General features: G+C 37.9%; 1 protein-coding gene across 2 annotated transcripts in view; it reads left to right on the forward strand.

The window, feature by feature from the left end:
• ERCC6L2 (ERCC excision repair 6 like 2) overlaps window positions 1-23050 on the forward strand; it is a 130999-nt gene that overhangs the window by 103514 nt on the left and 4435 nt on the right. Inside the window, exon 18 of one of the 2 annotated variants that reach the window (XM_069474054.1) lies at window positions 19437-19618. In XM_069474054.1, coding sequence (XP_069330155.1) covers window positions 19437-19618 — 182 coding nt within the window. Of the gene's footprint in view, window positions 1-1497; window positions 1561-19436; window positions 19619-23050 lie in introns of those variants that run through there. The other variant, XM_069474055.1, reaches the window with a different exon arrangement.

A 23050-nucleotide genomic window follows, 5' to 3' on the forward strand; every position in this document is an offset into this window, starting at 1 on the left:
CTAAATTAAAACTTATCAACTTATCTCTCCTAAAATAAATTTCTACTTATGCCTTTGTCATTTGATAATATGAACTATGTAAAATAATATGCAAAATAAGAACACGTTTTGCCTTAAATTATACTTGGATATTTTAGAACCATTTCTGAAAAACAGCTCATTTTAAAAGATGAAATGTCTGATAACATGAGAGAAAACTTGTGGGACTTAGGTTTAAGCTCAGACCAAAAAGAAATGTTTTAAGCATTTGAAGGCACTGATAATACCTTTATTAGGGTTAATTTGTTCTTTTATTATATGGAAGCATGTCACAAAACTTCACTATACCTGTTTGTGATGTGGTGCCTCCTTTTTTTCAATCAACTGCATGTTTTCAACTTAAGTTTACTTAAAGTTTTCTGAAAAGAAATGTACAAAGACAGCATTCAATTAAGGATTAATCACTATGGCAACTGGGATGTGGTGACTGAAGGGGGAGGATGTATTCTCCCCTCAGTTTCCTGCCAGCTGTCATAGTCAACCTCTGCTGCCTGAATCCAAGCCAAAATATAGACTGTGACCAACTCTAAGAAACTATATCTGTATTTTTATAAATTGGTACAAGTATCAGACTATAAAAGAAGACTTAATCCCCTGAATTGGATGACAGACACTTGGCACTCTTGCTAGTGTTTGACAGAGAAATAACGGATCGCTTTGTAGTAAAACCTGGATTAATAGTAAACCCTTCTTTATGTTATTGCAGTGTGGTGTAAATGAGAGAACTAAGCATGCTGTCAGCCTGGGCTGGGAGGTGGCACTGGGGTAGTGCCTTTTATATAACCAGTGCAGGTTTAAGCACTGTTCAGAATACTGTAAATACAAAATGTTGTGTTAGTAAAAACTTCTTTTTCTTGTATTTACATTAGATTGGCATTTTGTAGATTACTTAAAGAAAGGATTTCTATAAGCTATAGTGAGTTTGATTACAGTATGTTTATACAGCTTTTGGAGTCAGCAAAGAGGGATGGACTGTTTACAGTGGGCAGACTTTGGGGAGATAGAGCATTCCATTATCCTATTTTTCAGGATAATGAATGGCATGATGGTTTAAAGTAATTGTTCACAAATGACTGGTTTATGAAGTAGTCCAGTAAGTAAGGTTTATGGGTTTAGCATGTAATAGAATTAACTCTTACTGGGTGGGATTTTTCATGATCTTACCACTTTTTTCCTATAGCTAGAGATTAATTTTATGGCATTTGTATCATAAAGTTGTTGTTTCAAGTAATTTTAGTAGAGATCAAGATTTTTTAAATTGTGTATGTATGAAATTATATAACTAGTATTGGCATGAGAAAGGATTTTGTGCTTCTATGCCTAGAACTAGGATTAATTGTAGATAGCATTCTGATCCAGAAAGATAATATGTCATTTGAGTGAAGAATATCTGTTACCTAGTCAGAGGAAGGAGAATCCAATGTTAACTATAAACATATTTAACTACTCCTCTCCCAGCTGGAGGCTATGAGAAGCTATGGCATCCTTGCTCACGTGATGGTACCAGGATTCATGGACTAATGTAACTGATGAGCTGATGTGTGCAAAACACATTCAACGCCATGTAAGAAAGGCATTGAAATTATTCAGAATTTTCCAATATAAATTTTTACCATTGTAATTATGATTATTGCTTACCAGTAGAGGTGATGAGTAAAACTCCCTCTGAATTTGTACAATGACCTCTTACTATTTTTGTTGCTAATAGTACCAATAATAGAACATGTTAGAATACCTTGAAAGATCTCTAGTCCAGTCCTCTAATTTTAAAGATGAAGAACCTGCTTTGAACTGTGGCTGATTTTTCATGAAAAATGCTATAAAAATGTATTTGTAAGGAATTATAAACAAATTTAGCAATGGACTGGATTGACAAAAATAATCTTTGCTTATTAGGAAGTAGTTTGATTCTAATTCTTCTCCTAGTTGATCATTGTTCCAATTGTATATCAGATAGCTATGGCTTCCTTGAACAATGTCTCCATTGAAAATAGTTGGAAGAGTCTAAATATAAAATAATTAAAAAATACTATATGTTCAAATAATGCCCTTTAGGTAACAATATAAAAGTTTAGTTACAGAGGCCTCATTGAACTCTGACTGACTCCTCCTAGTGAATTAAAGACTGTTAGGCACTTAAGAGCCCTTTTCAAATTATATTTTATCCTGCTCTGAACACCATGATATCAATTGGATATGGCCACTTAATGGAAACACCTATTGCTTTGTCATTTGAGAATCCTGCCTCTGCACATAGGAATTCTGAATTTTTATAGGATGAATAAAGCAAAATCATGAGTCAAGAGAATCATAGTATTTCAGAATTTGAAGGATTCTTGGAGACTATTTAACCCAAGCATCTCATTTTACTGAATGTTAACAATGAGAGGATAAGTGACTTTCCTCAGGCCCCAGAGCTCAACAGTGGCATCAGCTTACATCCTTGTAGTCAGTCTATCCTTCTGTCTTTTCCTGAGCTTTTCAATCTCAGTTCCTTTGCTCTCTACTTTGTTTTGGAGATTTCCATTTTACATTCCCAACATGACAAATCAGTCTTTTAATTTTCCTGGATAATCTATTAAGAATTACCTTCATTTTAGCAGTTAGACAAAAAATTCAGATGGATTGAATGCATCCTTCCTTTAAAAAAAGTCTTAGTTTAGATAGTTAAACTCTATGGACTCAATAAATACAATAAGACTGTTGGCAGTATCTACTCTATCAAAGATATTTTGGCAAAATCATGATATTTTGTTTACTTTTTCTCTACCTGGAATAACCTTCAGCCTTACATTTCTAATCTCCAAATCTTTCTCCCTTTTAAGATCTACCTCAAATGTGTCATCTTTTCCACAAAGTCTACTCCAGTTCTTCCCTCAGCTGGAGTAAGCTATCCTTCCTCTTATACCCTTTCTGCTTTTATCCAGTAGTATTTTATATGGCCTGACCTTATTCTAAAGTATACCTTTCACATAGAAGATCACCTATCTTTCTCTTCCAATAAACTCTGAACTTCAAATAGTAAAATATGTCTGATTCACCTTTGATAACCTAAAGTAATGATTTACATATAATTGATACTTTCTGAATAAATACTTTTGGAATGTTAGGTTTTCAGTTGTCAGGATACAGTGAACCCCACCACTCCGTTCTAAGAATTTTCAAGTGGTTTAAATGATCTTTTACATGAACAACTTTCATAGTTTTCCCTGTTCAGAGTTACCACTGAATATATTTAATCAGCGAGGACAAAGATAGATCCCTCCTAATCTGAGTGAGAAGTGTTCTCAGGTCTGCCTGGCATTCATGGTCCTCAGTAGATTTACTTAACCTACACCTCCAAGTGTAACATCTGCTATCTGATCCTCCACTCCAGTTGGATCCAATTCAAGTTCCATTTCCTCCATAAAGCCTCAGTCTTCAGGGAATCATGCTATTCTAAGGTCGCTTAGCACCCATTGTCTATGACAGTCATCATTGTCGATGTGTTGTGCACCTCATTATTGTTACTTACCTTATGTGTATTTGTTCTTTCGTCATATATATTACAAGCTGCTTAAGGATCAGGACCATCACTTAGCAATGGGCAGCACAGAGTGGGTATTCAGAAAATGTTTGTGATTGATGATTCCTGCATGAAAGTACTACATAAGGCAGATCCCTATAACCATTTTCACAAGTCAGAGTTCCTCAACTCTTAGCCCCATGAGTTAATGTGAAAGTGGATATGCTAGCAGGTAATGGAATTAGTCATGTTTGAGCAGCATAAATGCTGGTGTTTTTCATCTTCATTCATTATTTGTCATCTGTTGGCCATAGCACTGGTCTAGGAAACCCACTCAAGAAGGGAGAACTTGAAAAATGGTGTCAGAAACCTATTTTTACCCATGCCTCCTCATCTACCAATAATAAATCTAAAGTCATTTTGTGGCTTCCAAAGCTCTGTGAAATGTCTCGTTGTGTCCTTTCCATGGCACATGAGACCTATCTCAGTTTGGCCTTAGCCTGATTTTCTAGTCTCATTCCAAGACACTCTCTTATTCAGGATGATTAGGTACCAGGCACTGTGCTAAACACTGGTGACACAAAGATGAACAGGCTCTTCCTGGACAGCCTTCAGCTTATGAACTGTTCTCCAAACACACTTTTACCCTTCCATGCCTTCGCTTCTGTGGTTCTTTTGTATAAGATTCCTTTTCACCTGTGTCTGTGGATAAAACTCCTACCCCTTGTATCATCTGTGATAGCTCTGCCTCAAGTCTTCTCCAAAGAGTGTAGATTTCTTCCTTTATTATTACTTGTATATGTGTGTATCTGCTATAGCAGTTATCACACTGTGTTTGGCAATTCTGTATGTATGTCTACAAGATGCTTTCAGCAGCAAGAAATATAATAACCATCTATACAATAGGTCATTGGACTAATTCACATGACAGCAAGTCTGGAAGGGGAGGCATTTTCAGTGTTGGTGCTATAGCTCAGTGACATCGTAAGGATTCAGACTCTTTCATTTTCTACCTGCTATCCTTAGTAGGTTAGCTTTTAGTCCTTAGGCTTTTTGCCTCATGTCGCCAGATGACTACTGCAACTCAAGAACTCATTTCCTTATACAAATGTATCCTAAGACAAGAAAGTGTGATTCTTTTCACGTATTTTTCTCCTTTTATCAGGGAGCAAAATCTTTCTGTAAGAACATGATTGGCTTGACTAACCTCAGTTCATCCCCTTAGAACTGAGAGAGCAATCCACCTCCCCCAAGCACATTTCTAAGAGAACCGTAGTTTTTGTAGGGCAACAAAGAGAGGCAGTGACTGTTGGGTAGGCCATCAGCAGTGTCTGCCACTGTTTCCAAGATTAGACTGTGAGTCTCTTTTGTGTTAGGAGCTGAATCTTAGTCTACCTTCTTTTTCCAAAGACCTAGAATACTACCTGGTACATAAATATTCAATTAGAGCTTACTAGTTTTAATTTAATTTCTAGTAGATAGTAAATAAAACCTCAAAGAGATTCTATAAATAAAAATGTGAAGAATTACTCTAACTTAGTAGCATAAGCATAAATCTCCTGTAGTAGGTAGGCATTAGATAGGATAAATATGTCTGAACTGGAATTTGTGATATTATTGTCAATTTTCTGATGAACATAATATCCCCTTTAACATAATCAGAATGTGTTCTCACAGCTTTCACAGCAAGATTTTTGGGAAGTTGGTGTTTTATTTTGGAGTTCTCATCCATCTTGTAGCCAAATTATTTACTATCAGAATCAGATTTCAATTCCTCTATAAATAATTTTTATGACTATTTAGCATTAATTGCTTCAAAATAAATTGGAAAGCCATATCCCAGTATTTTCTTGTATTTAAGGCTATTTGAGGGTGAAATAATGAATGCCTTAACAGCAAGAACTTTTTGCCTTCTTCATAAAATTTTTTTGGTAAATGTCTCTCCAGAATTAATTTTTCCTAGTTTTTGAATGGAAAAATAAACTTTTTCCTCTGCTCTCACCCCACAACAATCAACACAGAAGAAGATATGTGGGAGGGTTTCCCACACACCAGCAAGCCATCAGTTCTTCAGCAGACACCAACTGTGTGTCCTCCAATTAAATTCCAATACCTTCTACCTGGAGACAGCATCAAATCCCACAGGGTGAGGGCTCAGTCCCCAAGACTGTCCCCCCCTCCACTTCTGATGACAGCCACAAGCCCCAGGTGGTTTTACCTATGCTTCTGACCAACTGGCTATGAATCAGGGTTCCCACGACTCCCTGCTCAGGTTTGCTTAATTTGCTATAGCAGTTCACAGAACTCAGGGAGACACTTGCTTACATTTACTGGTTTATTACAAAGGATGCAGATGAAGAGATGCATAGGGTGAGGTATGAAAAGGGACGCAGAGCTTCTACACCCTTCCTAGGTGACCACCCTCCAGTAACCTCCACGTATTCAGCTATCTCTAAGCTCCCCGAACCCTGTCTTTTTGGGCATTTATAAAGGCTTCATTACAAAGGCATGATTGATTAAACCACTGGCCATTGGTGATCAACTTTACCTTTATCCCTTCTCCCCTTCCTGGAGGTTTGGGCATGGAGTTAAAATTCCCAAGCCTCTAATCCTGCCTTGGTCTTTGAGGTGACCAGCCCCATCCTGAAGCTGCTTAGGGACTGCCAGTCATCAGTTAACTCATTAGCATACAAAAAGACATCACTTTGGAGATTCCAAAGATTTTAGCAGTTGTATGCCAAAAAACTGGGATGAAGACCAAATATATATTTCATAATATCATAATTGTGTTATATGTTATATCTGTGTAAATTTGCATTCATCCAACAAACATTTATTGAGAGCCTGTAGGGTATATGACTCAGGGCTTAGTTAAAAAAAGAAATACATGATTGCTTTCTGGATTAGAGGAGTATATGATCCAGTTAAATAGATAAGACCTAAACAATCAAAATAGTTTCAAATAGTACAGGCAGGAAACTCTACCTATTCAAAGATATTCCCTCAATTTTGTTGTATTCCTTTGGTGGGTGAACTTAGGGTCTTTGGCTGCTTGGTTTCATTTGATGTGTATGATTACATAAGATCTTAAATCAAGGTAGATTCCATTTATGTAATAAAGCTATCAAACGAGAAATTGAAATAATAATGTAAGAAAAAGTATATAAGGAAGTCTCCTGAAGCTGGGCCTTCAACCTGGGTAAGACAATGTTGGGAAAGAAGCCAAGTTGAGGAAATCTGGAGCCAGGAATGAATGTGACGATGTATTTGGCAGGTAGTGAGAAGACTGGCCTTACCAGGCGGGCTTATATTGGACAATAGAGAGCAGTAAAGCTGCACAGGAGGTTGGGAAAAATCATGAAGGGCCTTGCATTTAGGGAAATAATCAATAAATGTTAAACTGACCTGAGCAGATTAAGATTTTAGAGTTTATACTCTGACAGGTAATTCTCAAGATTTGCCAAATATCTAACCATTCCATGGTGAAGAAGGCCAAGAGCCAGGCTAACACAGGTATATATAATCATTATTCTAGACAGGAAGACCACTCTGTTTTCACTCAATAGGGAAGGAACTATTTCATGTTCATGTACATAAAGCTGGGTGAAGCCCAAACCCAGTATTGATCATCATGGTCAGATTTTCCAACATGGAGTATCAAATATGCGTTGAACGAAGGCCAGTTTATCATAAACTAGTATTTCTCAAAGTGTGGTCCATGGACCCTTAGGATATGCAAGACTCTTTCCGGGGATCTGCAAAGTCATAACTATTTACAGAATAATATTAAGTACCTTGTTCACTTGTTGACATTTACATTAATGATGCAAAACCAATAGTGGGAAAACTGCTGGCAGCTTAGCATGAATCAGGCTGTGACCCCAAATTGTACTAGTAGTTATTGGATTCTTTACCACCACATACTTGCAGGAAAAGAAAACTAGTTTCTATTATGAATATCCTTGATAAGGCAGTAAAAATTAATTTTAGCAAATCTCAACCCTTTAATGCTCATCTTTTTTATATTCTGTATGATGAAATGAGAAATGTGTATAAGGCATTTGTACAATTATTAGAGCTACAAACTGAACTAGCCACTTTTTTATGGAACACCATTTGTACGTGTAAGAATGAGTGACAAACTATGATTGTTCAAACTTGAGTATTTGGCACTTTCTCAAAAATGAACCTAGTGACCATATCACTTCAAGGAAAACAATAGACAGTGCTTATTGCCTGTGATAAAATTAAAGATTTCAAGTGAAAATTAAAATATTGAAAAGCTTCTATCTGCTGCCATGACATTGATACCTTCCCAATACGTAAAGATTTTTCTGGTAATAACAAAAATGATTTTCTAACATTCTGTAATTAAATGTGTCAATATTTTTAAGATCTGCATATATCTGTTAATCAGTATTTTCTAAATATCCTGTGAATGATATCAAAAATCATGCATGGGAAAGAGATTCACCCAAAGTACAAAATATGCCAATGAATTTTAATTTTAACAATATAAAAATTTTACTGATGGGTTTTTAATTTTTCATAAAATTAACCTTAATTGAGTTTTGATATAGTACCAATAAAGAAAATCCATAATTATCTAAAAAGACTATTAAAATATTTTTCCCTTTTCTAACTACATATCTCTGTGAGCCCAGTTTTCTTCATATACTTCAACTAAAACAACCTGTCACAACAGATTGAATGCAGAAACAGGAGAACTCAGCTGTCTTCTATCGAGCCAGATATTAAAGATATTTGCAAAAATGTAAAACATAGCCATTCTTCTTGCTAATTTTGGGGGGTTTTGTTGCAGAAAATATGGTTACTTATTTGTGTTAACACATATTTGGCTTATTGTTATTTTTAGTGAAATAATAAAGACTTTAAATTTTCAATGGGTGTAACCCACATAAACAAAAGCTCTTTGGGGTCTTTAATAATTTTTAAGGTGTAAAAGGGTCTCAAGACCAAAAAGCTTCAGAACTACTGTCTTAGATCATATGAAAAGAATCACCTGATCATTACATTCAGCTCTAGCAGGACATCTTCCATTGGGCCTTTCTCTGTGTGAACATGTAACTTCCTCTCATGCATAACTATAGAAAGCAAATCAGAATGAAAGAGAGTGAAAATGACATGATTATGGGAGTCTACTCTAAGTTACTAAAAAAAGAGAATCATTCACAGATTTCAGTGCATCAGTCCTCACAACTAGTTGCAACGTCTAGTGTTGTTTGTTGCATGCTGTGTGAAATGTTCTTCCGCAGACACTGGAAAACCATTGGTGGCCTTGTAACCCAGTCAGACTAAGTGGCCCAGCTAGAGGCCATGAAGGAGGGAGTAAGGCACCAAAGCTAGCCTGGAAGACACAGGCAAGACTGAGTGCCTGCCGAGAAAGGCTTTCTTTAGTTAGTTAGTTATTTTTTTTGCCAGCACCACTCTTCTGTGACCTTTTCATATAACAGGTATTATTTCATATGAGGTCTTTAGAGAAAATATTACAGTAATAGATATAAAGATTTAAAATTGAGATCAGGGCTACAAGATACTATGGACCTAGCATGACTACTTACTGGAGACCATAAAGACTGGTAGAATTGTGCATTTTAAATATGAAAGAGGGGCTGGTAGGAGTCCCAGATCCAAATCCCCTATCCCCTACATCCCATTCCCCAAATCCTTCATTATCTCCCAGATAATGAGGCTCAGAAAGGTATAAAACCTTCCTCAAGTTTACACAGTAAGTGACCGAGTAAGGCCTGGGCCGCAGGTGTGGTGCTGAGTCCGGTGCTCAGATCGCTACCTGGAAAGGCCTGGGATCCTGCCCTGGCCTTTGTCTGTAGAAGGTATTAATAGGAATTTCCTGACCATCCTCCCATGGAGGACTGAGGGTACTAGCAAAAATTCACCATAACACGTCTGCAGGCTTTGATAAAGGAATTTGGCATGGTGTCACCTGGCCCTTCCCCACAGGTTGACTGCTATGGCTGTGAATGGCAGAGCCCTCAGGTCAGCAGACCCCAAGGAGATGGAGTTCATGTGTTTCTGTCTGTAGCATGTGCCCCACAGCATTTACCTGCTCTCCCAACACTGTCACTTTGCGCCATTTTAGATGGGTGGGTCTCTTGGGCAATGAGTCAACCATTTAAGTGATGCTAAATTTCCAATTTTCTTCTTTCAGATTTAATTCATTATGTGTTTATTTGAAGAGAGACTTCCATTATTGTGGATAAAAAATAGGCTCAAGACAGCCAATATAAAGTTATCCTTTTGTAGCTCACTCAGAAAGCAAAGTGCTATTGGAAAAAGAGTTTAGCTGGATTGTAACTATTACTCCTTCCAGGAGGAAAGTGTACTGATAGTTATAAACTTTAGTTTCCCTCTCCCCCCAGAAAAGGTTTTAGATTTGAATCTAAGTGTTTGTTTTTTCAGATTTGAATATCATTTTTGAACATATGCAGAAATTTTGACTTAGTTTATATTTGTGGTGGGTCCTCTAACCAGCTGGCTTTTCTCCAGTTGGTGAGTTAAGACAATTCAGGGGTAGCTCATAGTTGCCTTAGGTTTTTGTTGAGTAATGGAAAATTGCATTTACAGTAACATTTTCTATCTCTAGGCAGAAACTTTGAATGATTACTTTGAGCATTTTCATACCTGTGCAAAGATCCTTAAAAATTTTTGTCATTTTAGACTCTGAGGTGTCCTTTGAATGAATTCGTTTCTAGTGTGCTATGTTTTTATAGTACTCCTGATTCCCTGCTTTGCAAAGACAAGCAAGTTTATGACTTTTTATATGTTTACAGCATTTGGCCCTTACCCAAAGAGATTTCTTTTTTAATCTTTTGTTTGAACAGATGTGTAAACAAAAGCATTGGTGCCTCTCAGACTTCACTGTTTAAAGCTCAATGAAGAAGGAAAATGAAAGAGCACTTGGTTTTTTAGGCTTTATGTCAGAGTTGGCGTGATCTGATGTGAGGACTTGTGGCCATGCGGTGTGCCCATGTGTGGTGACCTTAGAGTGTCTTAATAAGGTCTGTGCTATACCCAGGAATAAGGTATAGACCAAAGAGCTTTCCAGCGATGAGCAGATCCCTCAGTGACCTTAGAATTAGAACTTTTAATTAAGCCTTCCACTCAGGCTTCTCAATGGGTCAGAGCGATGAGGACCTTCCAATTCCTTTGAAAATCTCCTCCTTGTTTCCAGTTTTCTCATTGACTCATCAAGTATAATCATGTGGTTATGGAAAAAATAATCAATGTTGCTTTTAGATATACACTGCTCTTTGTTCTGATGTGAGAGGAACCTGCTTAGTAGACAGAACCATTCCAAACTTACTTAATAATAAGATTTCACTAATTCCTGGTAGGAATTAGGCTACCTGTCCTGCCAGGCTGTTCTGCTCCATTGTGCACCATCCTCCTCCAAGCTTCCACTGTACCTTGAGGGTACGGATGAGCAGGGGAGAAGAAGTCAGCATTACCTGCACTGACTGCAGATGTGTCTCCAGGAATTAGCCCCAGGAGGTGTAGAAAGATGGCAGAGCTTACCCATAGTACTCCTCCTGCCAAAACAGGAACTAGAGGCTGTTCATGATTGCTTTTGAAACTCTCTCTCCTGGATTGTAAAGTTTGTTGCCTCCCATTTGTTACAAGTTTATGGGTGTGGGAAAGATTCATCCCCATCAACTTTTCTCATTTCCTTGCTCTTCCTACCTAAATGCCCTCTACAGTTCTTTAGTAATTTACCTTCAAAATTATTTTTTACTTCAAGAATATTAATAAAATAGTGTTGCTTTTTTCTTAAACATTTTCTGAACTGTTCCAGTGCAGCCTCCTATTTATGTAAAAATAAATTCCACATGTAGCCAAGTAAATAGAAAAATGCTAATGTAATCGTATGGCTGTGAGGTAGGAGGACTCTTCCCTTTTTTCTTTCAGTATGCTGATGTCAAAAATCGCTATCTGCAAATTTTTTAAGTCTTGTTTTTTCTTACCCTTTCATATTGAAAATCTATAACTTATCATTTTCCAGTTGAGCCTTTCAATAAATAACTTGTTTCAATGAAAATAGTACATCTTGGCTTAGAGCTAATGTCATGAAATGCAGGGAATATACTTTCAGTTCAAAGGAAAAAGAAAAAGTATTTATTATTAGAGTTCATTTGAATGTTTCATACTACGGATCTAAATGAAGATAAGGAACTTTTCTGCTATAATCAATGTTTAAATCTAAAACTTTCCAGGAAGAAGTAATTCTCTACAGAATTACAGGGATAGGGTGGATTCATTTTGGCTACTCTGGAAGAAGAAAGTTTTCCCTACAAAGGTTCCCTCTTGTGTATTATAATCCTTATGTATAGGCATACCTCATTTTATTGTACTTTGCAGATATTGTGTTTTTTACAAATGAATGTTTGTGGCAACCCTGCTTCGAGCAAGTCTGTTGGCACCAATTTACCAACAACATGTGTTCATTTCATGTCTGTGTCACATTTTGGTAATTCTTGTAATATTTCAAACTTTTTCATTTATTATATCTGTTATGGTGATCTATGAGCCATAATCTTTGACATTACTGTTATAATTGTTTGGGGGCACCAGCCACACCCATATAAGACAGCAGACAATCGATAAATGTGTGTCTGACCACTCCACTGATTGGTTGTTTCCATCTCTCCCTCTCCTTGAGTTTCCCTATTCCCTGAGACACAACAATATTGAAATTAGGCCAATTAATAACTACAATGGCATTTAAGTGTTCAAGTAAAAGGAAGAGTCTTGTCTCTCTCACTTTAAATCAAGAGCTAGAAATGATTAAGCTTAGCGATCCATTCTGCAGCCCATGGATCAAGGAAAGGCATGGTGGAAGCCAAGTTTGGCCAAAAACTAGGCCTCTTATGCCAAACAGCCAAATTGTGAATGCAAAGTTAAAAGTACGACTCCAGTGAACACAGAAATGATAAAAAAGCAAAACAACCTTATTACTGATATAGAGAAACCTTCAGTGTCTGGATAGAATATCAAACCAGCCATAACATTCCCTTAAGCCAAAGCCTAATCCAAAGCAAGGCCCTAACTCTCTTCAATTCTGTGAAGGCTGAGAGAGGAGAGGAAGCAGCATTAGAAAAGTTTGAAGCTAGCAGAAGGTGGTCTGTGAGGTTTAAGAGAAGAAGCCATCTCCATAACATAAAAATGCAAGGTGAAACAGCAAGTGCTGATGTAGAGTATATAGCAAGTTATCCAAAAGATGTATTAATAGCTAAGGTAATTGATGAAGGTGGCTACATTAAACAACAGATTTTCAGTGTAGACAAAATAGCCTTATATATTGGAAGAAGATCATCTAGGACTTTCATAGCTAGAGAAAAGTCAATGCCAGGCTTCAAAGCTTCAAAGAACAGACTGACTCTCTTGTTAAGGGCTAATACAGCTTGTGACTTTAAATGGAAGCTATTGCTCATTTACCATTCCAAAGATCTTAGGGCCCTTAAGGATTGTGCTGAATCTACTCTGCCTGTACTGTGTAAATGGAACAACAAAGCCTGGATAACAGCACGTCTGTTTACAGCATGGTTTACTCAATATTTTAAATCCACTGTTGAGACCTGCTCAGAAAAAAATATTCCTTTTAAAATATTACTGCTCATTGATAACACATCAAGTCACCCAGAGTTCTGATTTAGATGTAGAAGGAGATTAATGTTGCGTTCGTGCCTGCTAACACAGCATGCATCTTGCAGCCCATGGATCAAGGACTAATTTTTACTTTTAAGCCCTGTTTAAGAAATGGAGGGCTGGGCATGGTTGTGTGCACCTATAGTCCCCACTACTAGGGAGGCTGAGGCAGGAGGATCACTTGATTCCAGGAATTTCAGGCAGGCCTGGGAAACATAGTGAGACTCTATCTCTTAAAAAAAAAAAAATTTAAAGAAATACATTTCATAAGGCTACAGCCACCACAGATAATGATTCTTCTGATGGGTCTGGGTAAAAGTTGAAAATCTTCTGGAAGGGGTTCACTATTCTGGATGCCATTAAGAGCATTCATAATTCATGGAGGAGGTGAAAATATCAGCATTAACAGGCATTTGGAAGAAGTTGATTCCAGCCCTCATCGATGACTTTCAGAGGTGAAGACTTCAGTGGAAGAAGTAACTGCAGATATGGTAGAAATAGCAAGAGAACTAGAATTAGAAGTAGAGCCTGAAGATGTGACTGAATTGCTGCAATCTCATGATAAAACTTTAACAGGTAAGGAGGTGCTTCTTATGGATGAGAAAAGAAAGTGATTTCTTGAGATAGATCTACTCGTGGTGAAGATGTTGTGAACATTGTTGAAATGACAACAAAGTATTCAGAATATTGCATAAACTTAGATGATAAAGCAATGGCATAAAGTATTGCACACATAATAGACTATAGTATAGTGTAAAAACTTTATATGTACTAAGAAAGCAAAAAATTTGGTGAGTCACTTTATATGAGAGAATTGACTCCAATTTTGAAAGTAGTTCTATGGTTGGTAAAATGTTACCAAACAACATCACATACTACAGAGAAATCCTTCATGAAAGGAAGAGTCAATGGATGCAAGAGACTTCATTGTTGTCTTATTTTAAGAAATTGCCACAGCCACTCCAGCCTTCAGCAGCCACCAGCCTGATCAGTCATCAGCCATCAGCATGGAGGCAAGACATTTTCCAGCAAAAGGATTATGACCCACTGAATGCTCAGATGATTATTAGCATTTTTTAGCAATGAACTATTTTAAAATTAAGGTATGTACATTGTTTTTGTAGACAAAATGCTACTGCATACCTAGTAGACTACAGTATACTGTAAAAATAAATTTTGTATTCACTGAGAAACCAAAAAATTTGTGACTTGCTTTATTGTGGTGGTCTAGAACTGAAACCGCAATATCTCAGGTATGCTTATATTATCTTTTAAATTCCTAGTCCACCTCATTTTACTGAATTTTTCATTACTTCAGTCTTCATTACTGTTGCCACTTTACAGTGTTGCCTCAGTGTCATGATTTCACAGCTGTGAAATACGCGGTAATGAACAAGTTTGAGTCCAGTTCACATCATCTGGAATCTTTTCATCTTGACCACAGGCCTTGTACTTTGCTTTATAATAGGAAATTATAATTGTCACTACAATTGCAATGGCATTACAGCTTTATTTGCCTTGTATCAGCTATTGTGAAGCATTAACTACACTATTTTGCTATAAAGTGGTGAAAGCAACTTGTCTAACAAGAGCACCAGAAAGCAGAATGTTTATAAATTAAAATGGATGTTGTTTTTCAAAGAACAACAAGAATATTTGAAAACTATGGAAATGGTGCTGCCATTTAAAAAGTGGTTTTTTTTTTGTTTTGTTTTGTTTTTTTTACTATTTCTGATCACATACACTTTTAAGAATGTGATGAAAACCACAGATTCTTTTATCTGGAAAATATGTTAATGCTCACACATGTCCACCCCTGCAAATACAGCATCAGGGGATTCATGAACACCCCTTTCTGAAGTCCCTGAAACCTGTCTACAGAACTCTGGTCAGTGTACCCAAGTTAAGACATCCGCACTCTCCTTACCTCAGGGGAAGGCAGAATTAATGCCCTCCCCTCCACCAAGATGTCTAGGTACTAATCCCTGGAACCTGTGTATATGTTACCTCACCTGGCAAAAGTGAATTAAGGTTGTAGGTGCAATTAAGGTTGAATCAGCTGACCTTGAGATGAGCCAATTGGAATGAACGCAACTAAGCATGCTAATCAGCTGAATAGATCCTTTGATCCTGGATTATCTGAATGGGCCCAGTCTAATCACATTAGTTATTAAAAGCAGAGAACCTCTCCTGACTGTAGTAAGAGGGTGATGTGACTATGAAAGAAGAGTTAGGGAAGAAGGGTTGCTGGCTTTTGAGGGGGACCACAAGACAAGGATTATGGGCAGCCTCTAGGAGGAGCTGGAAAAGCAAGGAAATTGATTTTCCCCCAAAGCCTCCAAAAAGAAAGGCAGCCCTGCCACACTTCTTATCTACAGAAATGTAAGATAACAAATTTATATTGTTTTAAGCCACTAAATTTATGGTAATTTGTCATGGCAGCAGTAGGAAACTAATATAGTACACTGCCCCATAACCTAGACAGAGCTTATACATTTAACCTTTAGGCTTTTGTTCAGAATGAGCCTAGGCAGGCACACTGATTGCTAAAATCTTTTACTATAACCAGACTACATACAAAATTTTGTGTCACAGCTTTGTTTTACTAAAATATTGAAGTCCCCTGCTAAAATAGAAATATGAAACTAGATAGATTTTTTTAAATAAAAGATAAGATATTGAACCCATGTGAGAGAAGAATGATTTTCCTTTTATTGTCTAAAAGAATCAGATTTTTAAATGTGGAACATTTAGCAAAAATTAAAGATCCACAAGTCTGATAGCTGTGGTTTCAAAAGCTGAATTTTTCTGAAGAATTTATAAAGCTAATTGAAGAAAACTGTGTCTGTACAAAATGTGAGCTTCGTAATGCTCCCAGGATCAGAAAGACCTAGAATAATCATGTTAATAATTGAAAATTGCCTTTGCCTGGCATGATTTCTCCATGGCTTCAGAAATTGCAGTATATGAGGAGTGTTCTTGATTGTCCAATTCCTGCTTACTCCTTTTACCTTCATGTAAGCATTATCATCTCTCCTTAAAATAATGAATAATTATTTCTTGGGGAAATAATTATCTAGGATGATGAACCTTTTTATTAGGACCTTTTAATGTTCATCATGTTTTGTGATGGAAAATAAATGCATCAAATCCCTTTCAAACTTAACTTTAAAGACCAACAGTTTCTCTATTTATAAATAATGTCTTAAGATGCAATTTTAAAAATTATGTTTTTAAGGAAAGTACTTTCAATATTACTGATTGATGCAAAGCCCTGGTTTTGTGTTTATCTATCTGAGCCACAGTAGCTTTTGAGGATGTCAATTTATTTTCATTAGAAAGGGTTTGGTACTAAAGAATATATAGTTGTTTTTGTCAATTTCAATAAAATGAACCTGAATACACTTTAATGAAATAAAATGTCTTATAAGAAAAAGAAAAAAACAAAATGTGCCATATTTTTTAAAATGGGCTTGTCAGTTTTAAATCCATTATGGACAGGGGCCTCTTTGTATATATAATTATCTTTGTATTTCAAATGCATAGCCCAGTGGCAGAAACATATTAAGTGCTCAGTCAATATTTGTGGAATAAAAAACCATTCCTTGCCCATATTCATTGAATGTATGCCACTTTAATCTTGTTGAACTTCTATCAAAAAATAATTTTATCATCAGTAAGAATCTATTGCTAGTAAACTCTAATAGTCTCTATATATCTGAAAATTTCCTTTATGATAGTTTAACTGGGTATAGAATTCTGGCTTGACAGATTTTTTTTTTTTTTTCTCTCTGCATGTTGAAGGCATTGTCCCATTATCTATTCTGGTGGTGATGATGTTAATGAGAAGTCTGATGTTAGTTTGTCATTTCTTTGTAGGACATCTTGTCTTTTCTCTCTGGTAGTTCTTAGAGTATATGCTTTATCTGTGATGTAACAAAATACAGATTTATTATCATTTGTCCCACTAGGGATTCTCTCTCCTTTTTCAGTTTGGGGATTCCTGCGTTCTTCAGTTCCCTGCCATTATCTCCTCCATTTTCTCTTTACTCTCCTTCTAGCGTTTTAGAAATTTTGGTTTGTCTTCTGCCATGTTTTCTGTCTCTTAATTTCTCTTTTCTTTTTTTTAAAAAATATCTCTGTACTACATTTGGAGTAATTTTATTCTTCCAGTTTATCAACTATCATAGGGCTGTGTAGTCTGCTGCTTACCCCATATTTTGAGTTTATTTCTATCTCTATTTTTTATTTCAAAACTATTTCATTTTTAAAGTTTGCCTTTGATTCTCTCTCAAATCTGCCTATATGATGCCCAATTTTTGCTGGTGGATTCTATTCCTTCCTTTATATTTCTGGACGTGCTACTGATTTGAAGTCTCTTTCAGATTGCTTTATTATCAATAATTTCTCTGATATGAGTTCCAATATTTGTTACATCTGCTCACTTTCATGGTGGTGGTTTTTATATGTTCTTTATAATTTTTGCATTCCTGTTTCCTGCCCCCATTGGAATCACAAACATACTCTGGATTATGAAAGTCTTCCTGTGGTATGTTTTTGCATTCACCCCTCATTGAGATCTATGGTTTTCACTGGTTCTGGGCCAGTTTTTTATGATTTTCAGCTTAGACTTTCCATACCACCAGGTAGAGCAAAATCAGATTCCACAAATGGCACAGGCTGGTGTTCCATTTTGTCACCAGTGATTCATTCTGTTGCAGTGGTCCCCAACCTTTCTGGCACCTGAGACCAATTTCATGGAAGACAATTTTTCCACAGACTGGGAGGGATGGGGGGATTGTTTTGGGAGGTGCATTACATTTATTGTGCAGTCAAACCTCTGCTAATGTTAATCTGTATTTGCAGCCACTCCCCAGTGCTAGGATCACCACCTCAGCTCCACCTCAGATCATCAGGCATCAGATTTTCATAAGGAGCTACAACCTAGATCCCTCACATGTACAATTCACAGTAGGCTTCGTGCTCCTATAAAAATCTAATGCCATGGCTGATCTGACAGGAGGTGGAGCTCAGGTGGTGATGCAAGCAATGAGTAGCAGCTATAAATACAGATGAAGCTTCGCTCACTTGCCTGCTGCTCACCTCCTGCTGTGTGGCCTGGTTCCTAACAGGCCATGGGACCTGGACCTGTCCATGGCCCAGGGGTTGGGGACTGCAGATCTAGAGTCAGAAGAAGGTAGCCTGCTTCTAGCCTGTGTCCCTGGATTGGGCTTTCCTAGCTTTAGTTTGTAAATTGGATATCTTTTTCATTCCTCTTGTGTTTTTTGTTTGTTTCTTTGTTGTTCAATGCAATGAGTTAAATCATTTCCATCTCCCTTCTACATATGGGATCCTGCGGGACTCTAACTTCAGACCCTCCCCCTACAGGCTGCTGAGCTTCAGATTCCACCACCACCATGTTACTTCTTTGTTTGGAATACCTAGAGATTCTGCTTCCTTACTTTTGAGCTCAAGTGTAATTTTGCTGTTGTTATTATTAAATTGTATTCAGTATTTCTCTTTTTGGGAGAAGATGGAGACTTTCCACTAGTCACACCATACCATCTTGTCAGGAAAACTGGAACAATACAGTTTAAAATTATTTATTTCTTGACCCACTGTTGGTAACAATTTATATTAAGCAAGCAACCCATTTTCTGTAAAGTGAGTATATTTCTATCTATAATTCAACCAACTGTAGTTAACATGTTAAAATCACTAAATATTCTTGTAACCTAGTGATAAAGTGTAAGATTTATGAAAACGGTTTATTTAATTATGACATAAAGATTATTTTTATATTTGTCTGCTTACATAAAATTAAGTAACTGAAAGATTGCTTAGTAATTTTGAGAGAAATTACTGAATTTAAAAATTTTGGATATTCCATTTTTATGCTATTATTTGTATAATCATTAATTTTTATCCTCCTTTGGGATAGTAGATATCAGCATGTGAATCAGTATGCCCACAGCCTTGAAATAGACATATCATATTATTTGTATTTCTTTACTATCTTTCTTTAAGATATAAAAATAATTTTTCTCTATATCATCTTTTTAAAGATCTAGGTTTACATCTTCTGACAATGATTTCAGTTGGTCTACTTTATCAAAAAGATTATTGGGAAATAGTAAAACATTCTCCTTATTTGACTGAAAATGACTATTTTTTCAGACATAGTTTTTGTTTCCTTCCCTTTTTTCAGGCACGTAAAGAAAAAGTGAATGCGGATACACTGACACATGCAACGAAAGGCCAGCAACCAAGTGAAGGAAGTGTTTCGTCTCCTCTTTACATCTCGTACCCTGTAAGCCAGAAGAAGAAAAAAGTCTACCGTACAGACCAGACCACCTTCATAATTGGAGAAACACCAAAAGGAATCCGCAGGTATGTCATCTGTAAGAACACTAGACTTTAAGACTAAATCTCAAAAGAAATATAGCTCCTTCATAAAATATACAAATTATTTGAATTATAACCATACTTGGCATCTGAATATTTCAGAAAAATCTGAATTTAAAAGATAAATTGCAGATATTTTCAATGTTGTTAGAAGACTAACCCCTGGACTGATTTTAAAAAAGAAATCATTTTAGATAGCAAAATAAAATATTAAATACTTAAGGGCATTTTATTCATTCAATCATTAAATATCTATTGAGCACCTAATATGCACCCAGGCATTATGTATGTGTTATAAGAAAAAAAGTGGACAGGCTGCCTTGAAAGAGAATAATCAATGGGGAGGAGGTGGAACCATGGTTCTATTGGGTCGTCAGGGAAGACCTGTGTACATGGGTGGCATTAAGTTGAGACCTGAAGGATAACCATACAGAGAACCAGAGGGAGAGCATCTCTGAGGAGGGAAGAGGTTTGGTGTGGTCGAGGAACGGAGCAAAACCGGGGGACTCAGTGTAGCATAAACCAGCAGAGAGTAGCATGAGATGAAGACAGAGACATAGACAGGGCCGGAGCATGTGAAGCCATAGAGACTGTGGCAAGAGCTTGGATTTTGTTCCAAGTGCAGTGGGAAGCTACTGAAGAACGACATGATCTAAGGTATGTTTGTAAAAGATTGTTCCAGCTTCCCTGTGGAAGAGAGCAAGGTAGATGAGGGGAGATGAGAAAGAACTAGGTGGCGGTTTGCACCAGAGTGGTTGCGGTGAAGATGGAACCAAATGGATGAATTCAATTTGGTGACGGACTGGTTTGGGAAAGAGATCAGGATTACTTCTAGCTTTCTTTCTTGAGCAATAGAGTGAATGGGGAAAACTAGGAGGGAAACAAATTGGGAGTGAAAAAATCAGGAGTTCTCTTTTGCTCATATTAAACACAAGATTCTGTGAAAATGTCAAATAGGTGATGGATATGCTACTCTGAGATTGAGGATTGGAGATTTAAATTTGGGAGTCATCAGCATAGAATTTATATATGTTTTTTAGAACCATGGGACTGTGTGAGCAGCCTAGGAACAGAGCACAGAAAGGAGGGGAGACACACCAGGACAGAGCCCGGAGGCAGCAGGTGTCAGCAGAGTGGTCTGAGAAATAGGAGGCTCAGTACAGGGTCCTGAAGTCCAAGAGAAGTAAGAGTTTGAAAAAGGAGGGAGTACCTAACTTTATCAAATGCTGCACAGAACCCGACCAGACGAAACGGGAAAGTGCCCACTGGAAGTGGCAGCAGAGAGCTCACGCAGCACCTTGGCACAAGCAGCCTGAGAAGCAGGGGGCAGATGCTGGTGTGCGACGGGCCAGCGGCGGTGGGGAGACCCTGTGGCAGCTCCTTAAGTTTGGATGTGAGAAGCAGCAGTAGCTAGAGGGCCTTGTAGAGCCAAGGGTAGGTTTTTTTAAAAGTTGGGAAGATAATATGATAGAACCTGTTTGTATGTTGAGGGAAAAGACTAATAGGTAAAAAAAAAAAAAAAAAAAAAAAAAAAGAGAGAGAGATGCCAGAGAGGTGGTCACAGAAAGAGAGAAGTTCTGGAGGCAGGAGAGGGCGGCACCCAGACCGTGGCCAATGTCTGGCCTCAGAGGCATTGAAAGAGAAGGGACGAACATGGGCACAGATATTGGTGACATTTTCTCAATGAATTGAGAACTAAAGCCATCATTTCAAAGGAAGAGAGATTTAGGGAGAGAAACATTATGAAATAAATCATTTCTAAAGTAGGAAAGCAAGCTTAGTGGGAGCAGAATTCCTGGGTGATGCCAAGTCCCTGTGTGAGAGTAATTTCAGTAAAACCATCTGTCCAGTTGTGCATGTTTTATTCAGAAGCTTCAACTGCTTTGTTGCAGACACAGCATAGGGAGATGGCTGGGTTTTACCAGGGGTTAGAATGGAGGCAGAGTGAAGCAAGGAAGCTAAAGGATGTTTATAAAGGAGCGATTACGAAGTCGAACCTAAGATGGACAAGGGATGGCTGACGGATGGTGAGAAAACAGAAGAGTCAGTGAACTGGATGACTTGATGAGGTCACAGGTGTATTACAGCTTTGCTGTCATGGGTGGTAATTGAGCAGTTGAGCTGGAGCCTGAGATGACTGAATTCAGGGATGTGGAGTTTGTGCAGTTGATGGTAATGGCGATGGCAGTATATAACCTTGGAAGTAGGAGGCTAAGAGAGTTGAGATATGTTTTTGGAGGTGAGGTCAAGAAAGCGGTGGGCCAGGTGTTGGGTGGGACATCCACATGGATATTGATGTTATCAAGGACAATGGCAGGAGATGGGGTTGGGAGCAGGATTAATCCAGGCTCTTGAGGATTTATTCACTAGCAGGAAGCCACTAAGGGGTCCGTTAACAAAATGGGAGGGAGAATGGTTTACCTGGATAGCATAAACCTTAAAAAGGGAAAGGAGTTTTCTGCAAAAATAATGGTCTGGAAGCAGCAGTGTGAAGCACAGACCCTGAGGTGAGAGCTGTGAGACTCTTGCCTTGGCAGTGTCTTCGGGGCACAGAAGGACCATTCAGCATGGAAAGGGAAGGCACAGGGGAGTTGGTAGATCACAGCCTGGTTCCAGGGGCAGCGAGGAATGGTTCAGAAGGTTGGGGGACTGGATTAGCCCAGGGATGCACAGCTGGAGGGGATGAGAGGCCAGTGGTAGTGAGTGGCTGAGGTCAGCAGGGATGGAAGCCTAGTCGGACTGGTCCTGCTGGTCTCTGGGAACAAGAAGAAAATGGTGCTGGCTCCGTGGGCTCAAAATATTTCCCTCAGGGCTTTGGCAACTCCCAGGCAATTCCTCCTGCAGCTGCCCAGGGAAGGGCTGATCCCTCAGCTCCTCGGGGTGCTAGTGGCAGGTTGGAGTGTGGCTCTCAGCTGCCCGTGGTTGCACAGAAATGTGAACACCTCCCACGCTGCCACACAGAGTGTCTCCCCACAGACAGAGCTACAACAATGATTCTTGCAGTGTGCCTTTCCATCTTAGATAGTTACTTTGCTGGGAGGCCAACCATATACATTTTAACAGTCTTCAGGAGCCCGTGTATCTTCATCCTCCTTAGCATCCTATATTAAAAAAAAAAGTATTAACAGCTGTTAGTTTTTGCCTTCCTTCCCTTTTCTCTCTACCTGCCTAGGGAATAAGTGGCTCATGCTAAGTAAAAAAAGTGAAGGATGTCTAATATTAGAATGCCAGAATCTGAACTCTGCACAATGTCCAGACTACTAACACCTGCTCTGTCCTGCTAACCATCCTAGTCGATCAAAATCAGGACGGCTCCACACTGCAGCCACCTGATTATCTGAATACGTGCCTAGACCTACCTTTCCTTCAGGAAGCTTAGGCAGAGAGAAGGTGATTTTAGCAGTGTTCCACCCCAGT

This window comes from Eulemur rufifrons, chromosome 7 (genome assembly GCF_041146395.1).
Source record: "Eulemur rufifrons isolate Redbay chromosome 7, OSU_ERuf_1, whole genome shotgun sequence".
In the NCBI taxonomy this organism is placed as follows: Eukaryota; Metazoa; Chordata; class Mammalia; order Primates; family Lemuridae; genus Eulemur; species Eulemur rufifrons.